We start from the raw sequence: 19,640 nt of genomic DNA on the forward strand, positions 1-19,640 counted from the left end.
TTTGAGTTTGGAATTTATTGAATAATCAAATTACTTTCATATCTAAGAAGTCTTTGATTAAGCTTTCTACTGTGGTTTATGTGTAAAAAATGCTTCTGATAGTTTTGGGTGGTGGTGGTAGTGGTGCTGGTAATAGTAATGATGGAAGGATGTATTCAAGTAGAGAGAACAACATAGTTTAAAAAATGAGAAAGTGAGGTCGGACTCCCTGCATGGAGCCTGCTTCTCCCTCTGCCTGTGTCTCTGCCTCTCTCTCTGTGTCTCTCATGAATAAATAAATAAAATCTTTAAAAAAAAAATGAGGAAGTGAGAGGGCACTTAACCTGTGAAGAAGTGCAAGTCCTTTGCTATTTTTAGATTATGTTGTTTTCTCTTTTGATGGGGAGTGCATAGGAAGGTAGAACTTATACAATAAAGAGTTTTATAATGTGCATTGCCAAGAAATGTAGTTTTTTTTTTTTTTATCTCATAGGAACAATTAAGAAAATTTGAGTAGAAGAATGACACGATCAAGTTTACACTTAGGAAAGATCTCTGAAAATTAGATTGGTAAAGAAAAAAATTAGAGACCAAGAGGCAAACAAGTCTGTTATACAGTCCAGATAAAAAAGGATAAGGCCTGAATAAGAATTGTAGCAATGATGATCAGGAAGGAGGCATGGGGGGGGGGAGGGGGGAAGGCATGGATTTGAAAGAGATTTAGTAATTAGTTAACACGATATCATTTTTTGTCAGAAGGAGGTAAGGATAGCTCTTAGGTATTTTACTTAGCAACTGAGTATATTACCCATTGATATGAATGATGGGCAAAAAAGGGAAACAAGCAGCAGACAGGGAAATTGTTAGTTATGAGAAATTAGCTAATGGTGGGGGGGGTAATATTTTGTTCTGATAAAAAGATTTTAAAATCAGCACATACAGGTAGATGTTGAAGCCATAACCTACAAGTGAAATGCTCTTGGAGATTATAGACCGAGTGAAAAGAAAGAGCTCTTGAGATAAATTCAGGGGTATGGTACTAAATTAAGTGATAGAAGAAAAGACTCTTAAACTTGCATTTCTAGAAACTAGAATAACAACAAACCTAATGAAAATAAAAGGTGGGACAAAATGAAGATAGGAACAGAAGTCAATAAAATTTATGCAAATATCCAAGACAGAAAATCTGATAATAAAACTGTAAACCTCCAGGAAGATGAAGGAAAAAGTACCATTGTTAAGAATTTGAAAGGAGACATTACTACAGAGCCTCTAGACTCTAAAGAGAGAGCATCCTATGAACAACTTTACCTCAGTAAACTTGACAATGTAGGTAAAAAGCATTTTGGAAAATGGACTTTGCTAAACCTGACCCAAGAAGAAATACAATTTTTGAATACAGCAGAATTTGAACTTATTAATTAAAAAGGAATAGTCCACATACACACACAACAAAACCAGGCCCATATGGTTCCACTGGGTAATTATTTCAAGTATTTAAGGAAAAAAAGTCAGTCTTAGATGAACTTTTCCCAGGGTAGTGAGAAAAGAACTTCTGATACTGCCTTTTGAGGCCAGCATGATCTTGATACCAAAACTTTAACAATCCTTACAAGAATATAAATTTCTAAAATAGTCTCATATGAACATAGACATAAAATAACCACAAATCATGGGATGCCTGGGTGGCTCAGCAATTGAGCGGCTGCCTTTGGCTCAGAGTGTGATCCCAGGATCCAGGATTGAGTCCCACATCAGGCTCCCTTGTGGGGAGCCTGCTTCTCCCTCTGCTTGTGTCTCTGCCTTTTTCTCTGTGTCTCTCCTGAATAAATAAAATATTTTAAATAAAAAAAAAACACCAAGTCAGCCATTTATAAAAGAATAACCAGATTAGATTAAGTTTATTCCAGTAAAGCAAGAGTAATTAACATTTTTAAACGTACCATTTACCACATTTATAGAAAAAAGTTTTTCATGATCATCTCGCTAGAAATATTGGAAGCTTTTGGTTAATTTCAATGTCGGTCTATGATCAAACCTTGGCAAACTAGGGAAGAAGGGCTCTTAATCATTAATGATTTAAAAAAATTATTCTTGAAAAATACACAGAAAGCATTATCTGTAATAGTGATTTATTGAAAATTTCCTCCTAGAGATAGGAAATCTGACAGTGATAACTGCTATCACCACTTCTATTCAACATTGTTCTGAGAGTTTTATCTAATGGAAAAGCAATAGAGAAAAGACATAAGGATTAGGAAGGAAGAACTTTAAATGTCATTTGTATATGACATGATTGTGGACATGGAAAATTCCAAAAGATCAAACTTAAAATTGAATTAATTAATTTGAATTTGAATTAATTAGTTGATTATGGTCACTAAATCTGAGTTCGATATAAAGACTTCATTTTCATGTACAACTAACCATTAGAAAATGAAGCCTAGAATATTGCCATTTGTAATACCTTTGAAAACACTGGATATATAGCAAAGAAAGACCCCCGAAGGAAGGATATACTGTATTCATGACTGGAAGCAATATTGAAAGAGGTCCCGTCCTCCACCCGTCCTCCAAGTCAATCCATATTGATAGTGAAAATCTCATCCAGCTTTATTTTTGGAAATTAAGCTGATTCTGTAATTTATGTGGAAATTTAAAGAGACAGAATAGCCAAGAAGAATGAGGCTGTGGTCTTGAATGCCAGATACCATGACCTATTAAAAAGCTGATAAGTATTACAATGTTGTATCGGTCAAAGGATTTACAGAGGAAAGTACCAAAATCAAGTGTCCAGAATTTATTTTTTTGAAAAGATGACACTTGCTTAGTGGTGCTGGATTAATTAGATATGTGTATGGAACAAAAAATCTTGATCTATCTCACACCACATGCAAAAATTACAGATTATAGAACTAAATGGAAAAGGTAAAAGCAAATAAAGCTATTAGTTTTATTTTTTTTAAAGATTTTACTTATTTATTCAGAGACACAGAGAGAGAGGCAGAGACAGAGAGAGGTTGAAGCAGGCTCCACGCAGGGAGCCCGACGTGGGACTCCATCCCGGGTCTCCAGGATCACACCCCAGGCTGCAGGTGGCGCCAAACCGCTGCACCACTGAGACCACCCGAACTACTAGTTTTAAAAATACAGGCTATCTTCATGACCTTGGACTATGCATACATTTGTTCAATGGGACACAAATGAACTAATAGAGGAAAGAAATGAACTCTACTACATTAAAATTTTAAGAACTTTTCATCAGAAAATATTAAAAATGAAAGGGGGAGCAACAGAATGGAGGGTTTCTATAACAACAGCTCTAATCTCAAATACACAATACATAATCGACTACAAATCAGAAAAGTTCAACAAAAAAGACTGGCAATCCCTAAATGTATTAAAAGAGCCAATAAGAGCTATCTTAAAAGGGAATGTAAAGTGGGACAACCTTGGAAATTTTTCTTGGCACTCTCTATTAAAGCTAAGCCTTTGACCAGCAATTTAATGCATTGGTTTATATCCAACAGTAATGTGTACGTTTGTTTACCAAGAGGTAGGTATTAGAATGTTTCCAGAACTATCTGCTTTCTCCTCTCCCTGCTCTCTCCTCTCTCCACACACCCATCCACTCACCTATTATGCTCAATCTAATTCTGTCATACTTTACATATGTATTTGTGTGCATCTCCAAAAACAGGGGTATCCTTTTTTATAACCACAGTACAATGATTGACTGAATTCAGGAAATTTAACGTAATACAATATTTTGATTTAATATGCCATTCATTTTTCAATTCCACCAATGGTCCTAATACTGTCTTTTAAAGCATTATTTTTCCTGATCCCATAATCCAATCCAGGATCCTGCATTGCAGTCCGTTATTCTCTTTGATCTCCTTTCACATGGAAGAGTTCATTAGTCATTCTTTGGGTTTTATGACAGTGATACGTTTGAAGAGCTCAGGATTATGGAATGTCAATCAATGTGGATTTGTCTAAATTTTTCCTATATTTAGGTTATGCTTTTTTTGGCAAGAAAACCGCAGAAGTGATGTCGTGTTCTCTGCATATTAGGATGCACATATGTATATTTATCCCCTTATTAGTGATAATAGCTTCGATTATAATTGATTAATATACTATTCACTTTATTTCTCCACTACTATCATTCTCCTTTTGTAATTAATAAAGAATGTGTCGGGAGATTCTTTAATACCATAGATACTCTATCCCCCAATTTTTCACAATGTTTTGGTATCAAGGATCCTTGCCTGAATTATAGAAATGGTTGCAAAATGATTTTTCTAACTTTCATTCCCAGCACTTTTACTAGTTGACGTTTACTGTAAGAGCTTTCTTTTATCATTTAAGAATATGTATTATTGGTACGAACTAATGGGTTCTTTTTCTTTTTTATTCGAAGTGTTATGATCCATTTTTCTCCTATACTTAACCAGCGGGTGCCCTATCAAATGGACTGCTGGCTGTACAATTCTTCATTTTCTTGAGTGCTTGCCTCCGATACAACAATGTTCCAGATTTTACCTGTACTTCCTGTAATCCAATCCTAGAATCAGCTATTTCTCCAAGTATACATATTTCTTTTTGAGGAGAATGATACTTGAAAATTGGAATATTAGATGTGCTTGTTGCTACTGGGGTGGCATTGCTTCTAGGGCCTTTGAGGAGACAGAAAGTAAATTCACACATCATGAATGCACACTAATACCTCTAGTTGCAATCTACCATTATTCGTCCTCGTCTTCCCTCCATGCTTGTATCTCTCTTCTCCTACAGTGAGGAATGAAAGATATCTGTATATTACTCATTTGCATAATCTGACAATATAGATATTAGTTTCAGAATTGTTACACCCATACCCTCATAAAAAAGTAGAACATTCCTTTGCAGATTTTTGTCTTTAGACTGAGGATATTTAATCAAAGTACTATATTCAAGAGTTATGTTCATTTCTTTTTTCATCCGATGTGGTTAATCATTTGAAATAGAATTTGTTTATTACTTTTGTTTACATTCCATTTTCTTTCTTTCTTCTTTCTTTCTTTCTTTCTTTCTTTCTTTCTTTCTTTCAGATTCTATTTATTTATTCATGAGAAAGAAAGAGAAAGAGAGAGAGAGAGAGGCAGAGACACAGGCAGAGGGAGAAGCAGGTTCCATGCAGGGAGCCCGACGTGGGACTCGATCCCGGTCTCCAGGATCATGCCCCAGGCCAAAGGCAGGCGCTAAACCGCTGAGCCACCCAAGGATCCCCGTCTTCATTTTTTTTTTAATTTTTATTTATTTATGATAGTCACAGAGAAAGAGAGAGAGAGAGGCAGAGACATAGGCTGAGGGAGAAGCAGGCTCCATGCACCGGGAGCCCGACGTGGGATTCGATCCCGGGTCTCCAGGATCGTGCCCTGGGCCAAAGGCAGGCGCCAAACCGCTGCGCCACCCAGGGATCCCCCGTCTTCATTTATTTAATTTTACTTTTTGTATATGTAAGGATTTAAAGGGTTTCAAAGTCAAACTATAGAATCCTGTCTCTTTCAACCCATTTCCCCCCCACCCTACAGGAAGTCAATCTCATTATTTCTGGATATCCTCCATTTTATACACACACACACACACACACAAACGTACATATGTAACCCAGTGTGTGTACATTGTGCAGGCATATGTATACACATATATACACACTAAAAATAACTTCTTAGGGATTTTCCTTTTTTTTCTTTAGAGCTGCATCCATTGTGTGGTTGTACCATACTTTGTTCATCCATGTATTGTTTTTCCAGTATTTTACAATTTAATGCACAGTGCATTATGCATATATGTTTTCATACTAAGTTTTATCTTCAAGGAATATTTAAGGAGTGGAATTTCTTGGTCAAAACTAAATTCAATGTAATTTTGTTAAATGCTGACATGCCCCCCCAAATCCGAGCACCCAATGTCATCAGATAATCCTTGTTGGGATGATAGTGAACCATAGTTCTCCGAAAATCTCTAGCCTGAAAGATTAGGTCATATAACGCATTTATAAACTAAATAATTCAACAGACATTAACTGTGTCCTTACTGTGTACTAAGAAATGTTGTAGGTACTGGGGTTGAAAAGTAACATTCTAGGAATCCTAAGGGAGCATCTTCACTAAGAGGCCACGTTAGCATGAGCCAGATGGTCTTCTGCTCCTCTTATCCCTGAACAGGGTGACTTAATAAGTACTGCAATCCTTCCCTGAGCACAAGTTCCCATGGACTCAAAATTTTGGTTTATAAAGAATTAGCCCCACATTGTGTGAGAACCAGCACCTGATAGACCTGTTGCTGGTATCAAAAAAAGAAGTAACACGAGTTTGAGAAGTTCAAAGTGGAAGGCAAAGAGCATAGATGCAGCCCCACCTTGCATGGAAAGAGAAAACTCAAACACAGAACTTCCCTCCTGTTGCGGGCGGGTGGGCAGAATGGTAAGAAGGTGAACTGGGGAATCAGGAAGTCGTAAAACTTCGTTATAAAAGTTGAAAGGCATCAAACATTTAGTGGTCCAGACAGAAGGGGTTTTTCAAAAGTACATTTCAACTGCCCCAAAATTCTTTAAACATCTTACTGAAAGTTTGGAAAAGAAAAATTCTGAAGATTTGGAAACCAAGTGTATACTGCTTATAATTGGGCATTTAAAATTACCATTGGTGAAATGCTATTGATGGTGTATATTTATTTCATGTGTAATTTTCATATATTATTTTGAGAACTATAAATATCTACGAGGACTTTTGCCATCTGAGTTCTACTTATCTTCTTTTTTTTTTTTTTTTGTATCAAAGCTCTGTTTTCAACTATAGATTTTCTTATCGTGGAGTTTTTAGGATAAAATTCTGTCACAAAGCAGGCATTTTCCTTTAAGGGAACTAGCTTTCTGACTTCCCCTTACTCAGAAAAGTGTTAATGTAGGCTCTCTGAGAAGATTTTCTAACTCCATCCTCAAATTCCAACAAGTTGAAATTTGGAATAATCTGCATCAGTACTTGCATAAACTGTTATTGCCCAGAGTTGAATATGAGGAAATTTTTTTGAAGCCTTGGTCTAAATATTCCACCAATACCAGAAGCAACCCAACTTGCACTCTATAATTTTGTTGAATTAGAAACACAAGAAAGTGGCATTGTGGAATATAACATTAAAATAGTAATATATAAACAAGAACAGAAAATATAGAAAATATCTTTTATTCTTGTGCATGACTTTGAATGTTGACATAAGTTTCACTGTGATAGAAGTGTACATCTTATATGAAATTCTATTTAGAAATATTGGTCATTAACTTGTAATTTAACAAATCTATTATGGAAACAAAAATGTACATCCTTCTTTAAGAAGATATTGGAACTTTCAGTTTGAAAGAGAATCATACATGAAAACAAAGATAATTCCTATAATAGTTTAATCTATACCTTATATTAAATCTAACAACTAACAATTATGAGTGTCTACTATCTCGAGGTGTTATAATTTGACATTAATTTCTGTAACATGAAAGTACTATATTATGCGCTTTCAGTGAATTCAGTAATTATTACCACACTTTTTATCCAGTTTGTTTTTAGCATTTCGTAAGACACATTAAATCCGAGAAAAAGGGATCCCTGGGTGGCGCAGCGGTTTGGCGCCTGCCTTTGGCCCAGGGCGCGATCCTGGAGACCCGGGATCGAATCCCACATCCGGCTCCCAGTGCATGGAGCCTGCTTCTCCCTCTGCCTGCGTCTCTGCCCCCCTCTCTCTCTCTCTGTGACTATCATAAATAAATTAAAAAAAAAATGTGTTTTAAAAATAAATAAATAAATAAATAAATAAATCCGAGAAAAAATAACAAGTAACAGATAAATGCCCACTAAACTTCTCTGTCATCATATTAAACAGCTTTTTTCACTTTGGCAAAATGAATATTGCCATTTTATGACTTTCAGATATTTCATAAAGTTTGTTAGAGCATTAAGAAAATTAAAATAGCTCAAATCTGTTTCTAACTTACCAATGATTCTATCAGATTCTTCTACACTGAATATTCTACTTCATTGTAGAATTTTCTGTATTCCTACTTCATTGTATATTGACATAAATGTAAGCAGCATGGCACATTAAGGTTTTGAGAAAAAATAAACTTCTCCAAGAAGTCCTAGAAAGACAGGTCATTCTGAATCTCTCACCTGTGCTTTACTTTCACAGTGAAGGTAAAAAGGTAAACATACTGCCTTCTCTTTTAGCTTTAAAACACCAGCAATGTTTGTTTTTATGTAGTTTGTGAAAATCATACAAAAGGATGATTAACTCCTATTGGAAATCTTTTAAATTCCCAGCTCACTGAGAAATTTCAGCAATTTCAACATCTTACTTACTTTTTATTTATGTGTTTATTTTATGTGATGCTTTGATAGAAATAATAGTATAAAGTCAAGCTTCTTAGAAAATGTTTAGTTTTGCCAAACTTAACAGTATCCTTTCCTTCAAAATGACACGTCTTAATATATTCTGCTAATGTTTACCTAGAGTTAGCATTTTCTTAGATTTAGTAATTGTTTATTTAAAGATCTATAATAATTTCTGCAATTAATAGCCAAATATTTTTGCCTAAAGGTTAAGTAGAATTTCAAATATTTATGCTATTAATTTTTATTTATTTATGATAGTCACACACAGAGAGAGAGAGGCAGAGACATGCTATTACTGTATACTAATAACATTCGACATGCCTTCTGACATGCTGTGTGAGTGCTTCCTCAAAATCTTCAAACTTCCTCAGAAATAGAGTGCCAGAAAGTCATTTATGTAAAAACTGTTTAATATTTACTAACTTATTACAGAGCAGTTTGTTTTTTAATTTTTACTACATTAGTGTTTAGCATTAAGACAACAGTGGGTCAAGTCAGGTGTTCGTGTTGAAGGTTCACTGGAGTAGAGTAATCACAACATGGTCGTCTCGGCCTTGCCATAACATCTCTCCTTCGAAGTCAACCAGTCCATGCTTCCTGGCCCGCATGAGAATGCCCACTACTTTATCTGAAATACGAACATATCTGTCAAAGAGATCGCCAAAAGTGACCTGGATCTTGCCATCTCGCCTTTGGTGGGCCATTGTACGGATGATGAAGCACAGGTCCATGATCTCTCTGTAGATGTGCTCCTCGGCTCGCTTGGCCCTTTCTGCGGTTCTGGTTCCCTCCTTGGGACGGCCATAGCCTTCATCCCCTTTGTGCAGGCGGGTGGACATGGCCAGCTGATAATCGAATTCTTCACTGAAAGGATTGAGCTTCTGGGATTGTATGTGTTCATCGGCCCATTGTTGCCATCTCCCTTTCAGGTCATCCACTTGGCTATATTTCCGCTGGGCCTTGCAGCTGAGTTTCTCTGTAAATCTATTCGCCCTTAAGGGAAAGAGGGTGAAGAATCAAGATACTGATATTTAACATCCAAGTGTTGCTTTCTCTTTGTACTGCCTGCACGTAGGCAACTTAATGTAAGTCTATTTTTTTCATTATTAACAAAATATAATCACAACATAATTCGAAATGAAAGAAGAAAAAGTATAACCGTCACACCATTCTTTCTTTTTATTTGAGGATAGTTGACAACTACATTGTTCTCATTTTGGTACACCATAAAAATATATTAAACTCTACTTCAAGAAAAAAGCTTCTTTACACAAATATTATGTAATATGTATGTCTTAAAGTTGCAAGCTGATAACATTTTAGAATTGGAGTCCTATAAATGCATTAAGGAAACTATTTTGTATGGGACTTCAGAAACCAGTTATTTCGAAAAAATAAGACTTATTATACTAGCACATATACATTGTGTATTATTCACTTATGTATACATAGATATGTGTAAACCATATATGGATTTTGAATGAGAGCATATTTATACTAGTATCAATGATGTGCCTCAAATTTTGGAGTATCAAGTTGTATAGGTGGAAGATGATTGCTAGCAATAATAACATTTATTGAATACTTTGTGCTGGTATTCTTCTAAATGCTTTTCATTAATATTTCTATAACCATTCTGTGAGATAGGTGCAACTATTCTCACTTCCCAGATGGGGAAGCTGAGGTCAGGGTGGTTAAGTAACTTGCTTAAAGTCACAAACCTGTTAAATGATAGTTGTGGAATTTGAACCAGGCCTATGTGTAACTACTGTGAAATAATGTCCTAAACCAGGGGCAAAGGTAGTTTTAAACACCAGTTGTCTGAGGCTAAAGTCAATACTCTTCCCACTGTGCAGTGATGTCTGTCACTCATCATGCAGGTACAGTGTCCAAGAAGTAGGTGAATTGTGTTTCAGATGTGTGTGTGTGTCCTTGCAATTTGGACTGCATTTTCTTATTTAAAAAAACCAACCGCCTTGAACAATGTGGACCAGAAGTATCATGAAGGTACAGGCCTAATTTTAAAATCAGTAAAATTTATCTTTAAAAGATTTCTCTGTCTTTTCTATAGTTCCAATCTCCTCGACTCTTTTTCTCGGGTCTCTTTGCCTTCACAAGTAAAATATAATTCTTGGATTATCTAAAAGTCACAGATTTGTATTCCTCATTGTTACAAGTGACCCACCCTTCCTCTCCCCAATACCAAGTGGCCTCATGTCTGGAAGCACTGAGATTGGAGATACAAACACTCACTTCAGTTGTTCACATGAGCAGCAGGTCTCAGCTAAGTAGCCCTGCTATCCAAACTCTCACAATTTTTATTCAAAACCCAGTTACAGGTCAGATGTGGGTATTCTTCACTATCCAGTCTCACACTTCCTTCCTGAAATCTGGTTAGCCGATGCAGGAAACGCACAGACATGGATGGGGAGACACCTATACTCATATTAGCATTTTCAAAAGAGGAATAACAGCCACTAGATGGCAGACTTTCACTAATTCCCAGGTTTTGTGTGTTCAAAACTGCTTGCTTTCAGTTTCATTATTACAAGAGAGCTCAAACTAGATATGGTTTAACACTGATACATAGAACACTGATACGTATAGCACTTCTCTTCTTTGTAGCCACATAAACAAAAATATATGGCCAAGTTAAGTGGGAAAAAGCACATAAGAAACCGTATGCACAGTTACTGCAATTTTTAAGTCACATATATATGGAAAAGTGCTAGGAATTTCACCACACTGAAACCGGATGGATTTCTCTCAGCCCTGCTGGTCCTCACTATCCCCTGCCTCTCCAGAGGCTGTCCCTGTTCAGCTTCCCAGATATAGGCTGTTTGATCTCATTATCAGATGATAGCAAACACCTTTTCCCCTTAGAACCATGGCAATACGTGACAGGCATAGCCTTGAATAGCAAACTCAAGCCCATCCTAGCGTAACCCAAAGCTCATACCAGATTTGAAGCAGGGACATCCTGCAAGAGAAGAGATTTGAAACATCTCAGAAGAAAGTGAAAAGAATAGTTTGTTGACTCATACTTGTATCTCCCAAGTGTCAATTGCAGTTCTGTCCTATATTATAAAATGTAATACAGTTGTCCACAATTATTCACAGTTTCACTTACCCATGGGCAACCATATTCAGGAAGTAAATGATCATCCTTCTAATGAGTCATCAGAAGGTCAGTACAAGAGTAGCCTAATGCCATTATCACGGTACCTACATCATTCACCTCACTTCATCATGTAGGCATTTTTTTTTTCTTTTCTTTTCTTTTTAAAGAGAGAAAGAGCACACACAAACAGGTAGGGGCAGAGGGAGAGGAAGAGAGAGAATACCAAGTAGGTTCCATGCCCAGTGTGGAGATTGACATGGGGCTCATTCTCACAACCCTGAGATCATGACCGGGGACAAAATCAAAAGTCAGACACTTACCTCACTGAGCCACTCAGGTGCCCCTCCTTATGGAGGTTTTTTATCATCTCACATCATTCCAAGAAGAAGAGTGAGTATAGAACAATAAGATATTTTGAGGGAGAGAGACCACATTCATATACTTTTATTATAGCACAATGTTATAATAATTCTATTCTATTATTATTGTGGTTAATTTCTTACTGTGCCTAATTTCTAAATTAAGCTTTTTCATAGATACATATATTAGGAAAAAGCATAATATATATAGGGTTTTTGTATTTCCTGCAGTTTTAAGCATTCACTGAAGGTCTTAGCACCCACAGATAAGAGGTGGGAGGGTACTGTAAATCTTCCCTTTAAGGAGCCCCTGCGCATGTTGGCATACTTTCCATCTTTTATCAAAGTATTTATGACACTTAGTCTGTGTCAAAGTTTAAGGTACTTATTGGATAGTCAATAATTTTTTTAAAAAAGTAAATAGACATTAAAAGACATTCTTGAAAATAATCAGTAATACAAATGTGAATATATGGTAAAATTCTAACCATATAAAATGCATACACATTTAGGATGAAGAAATCGGTGGCATGTGCATGATTGAAAACAATTGTCATTATCCAGATGGCAGTTGAATTTTTTCATTTTTTAAAAATTATCTTTTCTATTGATACCATATTGATTTTATAATTTAAAGCAAAAAAAAAAAAAAGGAAAATATTCAAATCAGCCTCCAAAGGAAACTTATTTAAACTGCATGTTATATGGCTCTCTGATTCCCTGATGTAGGGATTTTTTCTCTCTAATTTGCATTAGGAACTTAGAGTCCCTGAGTTTTGAAACTCTATGTCATTAGGGATAAGGTTGAGTTTGGCAAGACAATAAATCTCTGAGGAAGTGAAGGATTTATCTTCTAAAAAAGCACCTCCTAAATCTTAATGTCCATTTGTTATATCGTCAAATTGTAATTTCCAGTAATAGTAGAGAAGAAAAGCAAAGGAATGGGTCTAATAAGCGAGAATTAGAACATAGGTTATAAAAAATGAAGTACCAGGAGGAAATACACCTTAATGAGTATTTGTCTCTATCTTATAAATGTTCTGTATTGTTTTTGTATTTCTGATTTCTAAAAAGTCTGAAAGTTAATGTTTAAATCACGATTAGAAAATCTTATACCTTGAATATCTTCTTGGTCAATGAACATAAGAAACGATATACCAGTTTATCCTGTTTTTTTTTTTTTATCTTCAAGTAAAAATGTGAATAATAGCTTAGATTGAGATTTAGAAAAAAAAATCTAGCTTAAATTTGTAGAAAGCAAAGCCAAAGACTGGCATCACATCCATATTTTAGGATGGTAATATTTCATCTAAATTTGTCTTCTTAAGAAGTTTCTTCATTCTTAGTAAACAGAATTTCTTGTGGTGAATCAAATATTTCCCTTGTCCAATTATGTACAAAGTCACTAATTCTACCAAACATTGTAAGTGTTCTAATTGGAAAGTGTATATTCATTCATTGAGATAAATTCTGAAATTTATTTTTGGTCATCTTTTTTAAAAGATTTTATTTATTTATTCATAAGAGACACAGAGAGAGGCAGAGACATAGGCAGGGGGAGAAGCAGGCTCCCTGTGGGGAGCCTGATGTGGAACTCGATCCCAGGACCCAGGTGCCACCCAGGTGCCCCTTTTTTTTGTCATCTTTAAAAATGGCATCAATTTGAGTGTTGCTTTCTCATGTGAATATGGGCTTTTCAGCAATGTATTGAGAATATAGGAATTAATTGTATCACAGTTTTATCATTTTGGAGTAATAATTATGTGGATGAATTGTTAAAAATTAATAAACCCAACAGGAAATAAAAGCTCTGAAAGGTATATTTCAAACTTAACCAAGTTCACTGGCACTGGAAAAGCTCTGGTAGGTGGCCTTCACCTGCATCACCAAACAATGCTTCAAAATGTCATGGGGCCCAGAGGTGAAATTTTCTGGTTCTAAGTCTTAGATCTGCATGAAGAAAGCAGAAATCCGCTTTCGTGGCCCCACCTCGTAGACTCTCCTGTGGACGGAGTATTTCTCCTCTTCACCTGGGAACGTCTCTCTGTCAGTTGAGCAAATAATTTCTGCCACCCTTTCCAACTTCCCAGGGAGGTGCTGGGGAGAATTTGCTCATCTGTGCATTGGTTTGCTTTCTCCTCTCCACAGGAAGGATAACCAATTTGACTAATTGGAAGCATGCCATTCAGAGGGTCACATTTATCTCTGCCTATTATCAATCAGGTTTGAGAGCCAGGCCTGTGACTCCACTTGCAGATTGGTCACTGTCCTCAGAGTCCATAGAAAGGGTCCCATGCTCTAGAATTGGGGTCAAATAGCAAAAAGCCATACTTTGGCCTCCATTTCCAGCAAAGTCCTTCAATACAGTTGTACTCAGACCTTACACTTTGGGTGTTACTAGATTCTGTTAATGAAGCTGACACTTTGATCTCCATTTTGGTTTTTTGAGTCTGTTTTCTACTGAGAGAATCAGCCTAGCATAGTGGTTAAGAACTCTGTCATCAGCCTTCCCAACTTCATCACTTACTAACTCTACGACTTGGATACATTTCTTAATGTCCCTGTGAGTCAATTCCCTTCTCTATAAAATAGCATTCTTATTCTCAGCTATTATTATTTTTGCTGAATATAACTTGGAGGAGAGGATGAATAGATGATTGGCACTTTAATATTATACCATTAATGTACAGGTGAAGGATGCAGTTTCTTTTGTCTAAAGGAGCTGGAGTGAACAAGTCATGTAGCTATACAATCAAAACACTCAATATTTTTTAAATAAAGCATAAAATAAAACTAATTTCATAGTAAAACCTAGTTAGCAAAACTCTGTTAGTAAAGAATATCTCTACTTTTTACCAAACCTAACTTGTTTGATTTTGTTATCCATGGAAATTCTTAACCACCCAAAAAACTTTCTTTTTACTTAAACATTCAGGATACATAATTTTCTCCCTATTGGTAGATATGGGTAAAGAATAAAAATAAATGAACAAATCCTCCTTTCATATAGGCTTACTCAATAATGCCATGCTCATTTCTCAAGCAGTACTTGAGAGTCTCATCAGGCTTCTGCTGAAGCTTCCTGAGCACAGCTAGGATTACCACTGACATTAAGAGATGCTGTTCCTGCACACGACATTCTGGTACCTTGTGTACTCTATGACCAAGAAATGAACCAAAGAAGGAAAGAAGAGATTTAATCCCACCCCTGCACCCCAACCCTGAGGATCAGTCTCCTAGCAGCCTGTAGGGTTGGGATCACCAGGAATGGCCCCTTGCATTATAATGCCTAGAACGTATTTAGGAGCTCCTCTGGGTCCATTGCTTTGCATAATTAATATCAAAATAACTCTGTGGGTTACATCTATTTTTTAGATGAGGACAAAGACATAATTTGCCAAAGTAACCATGATTCAAACCTAACTGTCTCTCATTCAAAGCTTATGCACCCCTCCATCACACTAAGAAGGTGTCCATGTACATGCCTGATTTTAGGAACCTGAGGAGGGTCCTGTATGTGCGCCCTCACTTCCAGGTGAAACAGTTGAGAGTGTGGTGAAGAGAGTGAAATCAAGAGCAACATTGCCTGGTTCAAATCACATAGGCTTTACAATCTTATACAAATTCTTTACTATATCTTTGTCTTATGTCCCCATCTGTCAAATGTGGATATTAATTATACCTACCCATGACAATACTGTGAGGATTAAATGAATAAATATATGAATAAACATTGACCCCCAGCTGTCCCCTTCCTACCTCTAGCCAATCCAAAGTACACTGACAGATCTTCACTGTGACATCCTCAATCTTTATTCTGCTGGGTTCTATTCTTCCATTTCTAGCAAACGCACACCCGCACACACACATGCACACCCAAAATCCACAAGGCCTGACATGGTTCCATATTTCCTGGTAGGATAATTATTTCTGATGATGAATTTCTGTATTAATATAAGTAGAGCACAAATCCAAATCTCTCAACACATCTTCAAAGCACTGCAGGGAGAGGTAGCACCAAGTCTGATTTCTAAACATTGCATTTGGAGACAGGCACATCTCAGCTTTGTCACTAACTTACTGGGTAAACTTGCCCTCAGAGCTTTAGTGCCCTCATCCCTAAAATGGAATAATAATACCTGCTTCATAGGATCATGAGAATTAAAAGGACAGAACATGTAAAATGCCCATGGCAAGCACTAAATGCATGAAGGTTGTTATAATTATCTACATTTGCCGTTTCAGTTTTCTTGAAAGCATGGGATGTCATAGTTCTAATTCTTTCAAAACACCCTTAAAGTCACAAACTGTGACATATTTTTGTCAAATTGGGTCCTCAGTTTTGTTCTTTACTTTGTTTCATAAAGTTTAAAAACATACCTATACATCTAATATTCCCAAAGGGAGTCAGTTTGTAAGCATTCATCATATCAGAGACTTTTCACATATTTTGGTTTTTTTTCTTTCTTTCTTTCTTTCTTTCTTTCTTTCTTTCTTTCTTTCTTTCTTTCTTTCTTTCTTTCTTTTTTCTTTTCACATATTTTGATAGTCTATGGTTGTGGAGTGAAATAGCCAGACTTTCTATTGTGTGTGGTGTCTTAAAGTATGTACTTTTTTGTCTGAATAAGTGTATCAATTTGACTCAGTGTTTGCGTGCACGCGTGTGTGTGTGTGTGTGTGTGTGTGTGTAGGTGTATGTATCTGATATCTAAAAGTTTTAGGGTTGTGGTATTTTAATGACTTAGCTTTAATAGCATCTCTGTCTTTGTTTAACAACAGAACAAACTCTTTCTGAAAGTGTGAAAAATTGCCAAATAATAGACTCTCTACGAATAATAATAGGTTTTATACATGGAGCATATGTGGCAGGTAGTGTGCTAAATTCTTGGAAGCCTTAATCTCAGTTACTTCTCCCAATACAACAGAATTCATCCCAAAAGGTCACTGCTGCTATCATTTTACAAAGGAGGAAATGGGCTTAGAAAAATAATCTCTGTGACGGGGGGGTAGGAGGTGAGAACATTTAAGATCTACTCTCTTAGCCACTTTCAAGTATGTAATACAGTATTATCAACTATTGTTGGGGCAGAGCTGGAATTTGAACTTGGGTCGTCTAACATCAGAGGCTACTCTCAAATTGGATAGCAGCCTCCCACCTGTTTACAGGGTCATAGAGACGTGTGTCCCACATGCACTATGTGGGTAGATGTGTCTCCTGATAATACTATGGACTGATTTGAGACAAGGGAAACGTTTGCCCAGTCCTAGTCTACCAGCACTAGTCTCCACTTCTTTTTGACCCCAGCTGTCCCCTTCCTACCTCTAGCTAATCCAAAGTACGCGGACAGAAGATCTTCACTGTGACATCTAGTCTTTTTTTTCTAAGCCCATTTCCTCCTTTGTAAAATGATAGCAACAGTAACCTTTTGGGATAAATTCTGTTGTATTGGGTGAAGTAATTGAGATTAAGGCTTCCAAGAATTTAGCACACTACCTGCCACATATGCTCCATGTATAAAAGCTATTATTATTCATATAGAGTGCATCATATGTGCATCCTAGTCTGCACTTTTTCTGCAGAGAAATAAGCCAATTTGCTACTCATCACGAAATTTATTTTAAAAATGTACCCAACACAGACATCCTTCTCTGGGGGCTTCACCTTTGTTGAGGCTAAAACTTGAGTGTTTGGTTCAAAACATTAAAGAAACAAAAGAGTTCAGGCCCTTGACCCAGAAGTCCGTGTCTAGCTCGGCACTGCTCCTTTAGCTCAGGAGCATGCCTTCCCTGCAGGACCTTGCGGCCTGCCCAATGTTTAAGATTTTCACTCTACCATTGGTAACATTTCCCTGCCCCAGGCCCCCTGGCTGGTTGGGGCTCAAAGGCAGTATAAGGAGCTGGAGGGGGGCATTCACTTACTGGGAAGGCAAGGGGCGTTTGATTCTGGTGGCGACCACCTGCTCTCCATCCTGCTCGGGCCTCTCCTCAGTCTCCCCTCCGTAGCCACTGTCCTCTGTGTCTATGCTGTCACTCCTCCACTTGGGCCCATCCTGTTCCATCTCTTTCCAGCCTTTGGTCAGCTCAGATACCAGGTTGGCACATTTTCTCCTCCGTGTCGGGGAGCCATGGCTGTGGAGCATTCTGTCAATGTCATTTTCTGGCTGCCCAGCTCCAAGCATGTCGCCATCCTCGTATCTATGGCTCAGATGGCTCACATCACCTCCTCTCTCATAAGCTTTGCTGACAACTGTCTTGGTCACCTCTTTCCTTTTGATATGAGAGACTTCAGAGGCTTCCTCAGAGCTTTGTCCATCTCCATGGCCCTCTGGCTTTTGGGAGGGAGACTTCAGGGTGCTCTGAGCTTTCTGCTGGGGTGTGGGGTAGATCACTGGCTTTGGAGCTTGCGGTGGGTCTTGGGCTCCTCCCGGCTGCCAACCTGCAGGCTCTTGGGCCTGCCTGGTGCTGTTCTCATTTGCCCACTGCTGCCAGCCTCGGGCCAAGTTGATAACCAGGGTGGCTGTGCGTACCTTCCGGAGGGCACGCTTGGCTGGGCCCTCTTCTCTTGCCTTTTCTTCCGGAGCCATGCCTTCTCCTCTCTGCTGGGAGCCTGGGAGTATGGACCATGGAGTGCCGAGATTTAAATAGAAGCAGAGTGTGTTTGTGTGTGTGTGTGTGTGTGTGTGTGTGTGTGGTGGGGGGAGAGTTTGGTGATAGTGGAAACTATGTTAAACATTTCTTGCCAAGACGTGGTGCCTTCCCCGATGGTGTGCTTTTTTTAAACCCTGACGTCTCCAGTTTCATCACAGCAGAGGGACATCTCTGCTGGGAAAGGACAGTGATATGCACTCCCTTTCTTCTCAAGTGCCAGAGTGGAAACTACTAGATTTGATCATGTGCTCAGCCTTATGTTCTTCGTGACCTTAAAATATGGTCCTACCATTTATAGCATAAAATATGTGCACAAATTGTGCTAGGAATATTATAGGCTTGTTCTCATTTAAATCTCAATATAGCTCTTAATTAGTCCCATTTTATAGCAGAGTACAATGAAATCTAACTTCCTACGGCTAATAATATCTGCAATTCAAACTCACATCTGTCTGATTCAAAACTTGTGCTTTTTATTCTAGTTATCAAAGACCCTGAAGTCCCTTTTTCTTTTGTCTTCACCCCTATTCAATACCCCCTTAGAATCACATCCTCCAACCTTCATTTTCCAGATGGAAAAAGTGAGGCCCAAATAAGGAGTAGACGAAGGCCAGGTTTTTCAGTCCCAATCTTGAATTGTATAGACAGGTCATATTGATAGAAAGATGAGGATCAAAATTTTGGTCCAATTTTAAATCTTTAAATTAAGACCTACACACATGTTGAACTTCATAGATTATTACTAAGATCTTTTCAAATGTTTTGAAAAAAAAATTTTTTAAAGAGCATTTAAAGACAAAATGAGCAAATGCTATCGGAAGTAATCCTCACCTGACCTTTTGTTTTTAATTACACATCCTTCTTTCACAGGCCTTTAGGTAGATGCAGAAAAAGCCATTCATTCAATTTTCAGAACAAAGGTTGAAATATAGTTTTTAAAAAGGACTTGCTAGACAGGTTATTTGGAGAGAAAATGAACCATATATGAAGAGTGCTAACCAAATAAAAATGCTCAGGACTCAGCACTGAATAATTTCTTAAAGTAAGACAAAGATTTTTTTTTCACACAACAGTTCTTTTTTTTTATAAATTTATTTTTTA

General features: G+C 37.2%; 1 protein-coding gene across 1 annotated transcript; it reads right to left on the reverse strand.

Moving 5' to 3' along the window:
- Nucleotides 1-7,195: 7,195 nt before the first annotated feature.
- ABRA (actin binding Rho activating protein) lies at nt 7,196-18,637 on the reverse strand. Its single transcript, XM_072774216.1, has 2 exons — nt 17,811-18,637; nt 7,196-9,404 (listed from the first exon to the last, which is right to left on the reverse strand). Exons 1-2 carry the CDS (start codon nt 18,473-18,475, stop codon nt 8,927-8,929), a joined length of 1,143 nt encoding a protein of 380 aa, XP_072630317.1. The 5' UTR covers nt 18,476-18,637; the 3' UTR covers nt 7,196-8,926.
- Nucleotides 18,638-19,640: the final 1,003 nt, after the last annotated feature.

This window comes from Canis lupus, chromosome 14 (assembly GCF_048164855.1).
Source record: "Canis lupus baileyi chromosome 14, mCanLup2.hap1, whole genome shotgun sequence".
Taxonomy (NCBI): Eukaryota; Metazoa; Chordata; class Mammalia; order Carnivora; family Canidae; genus Canis; species Canis lupus.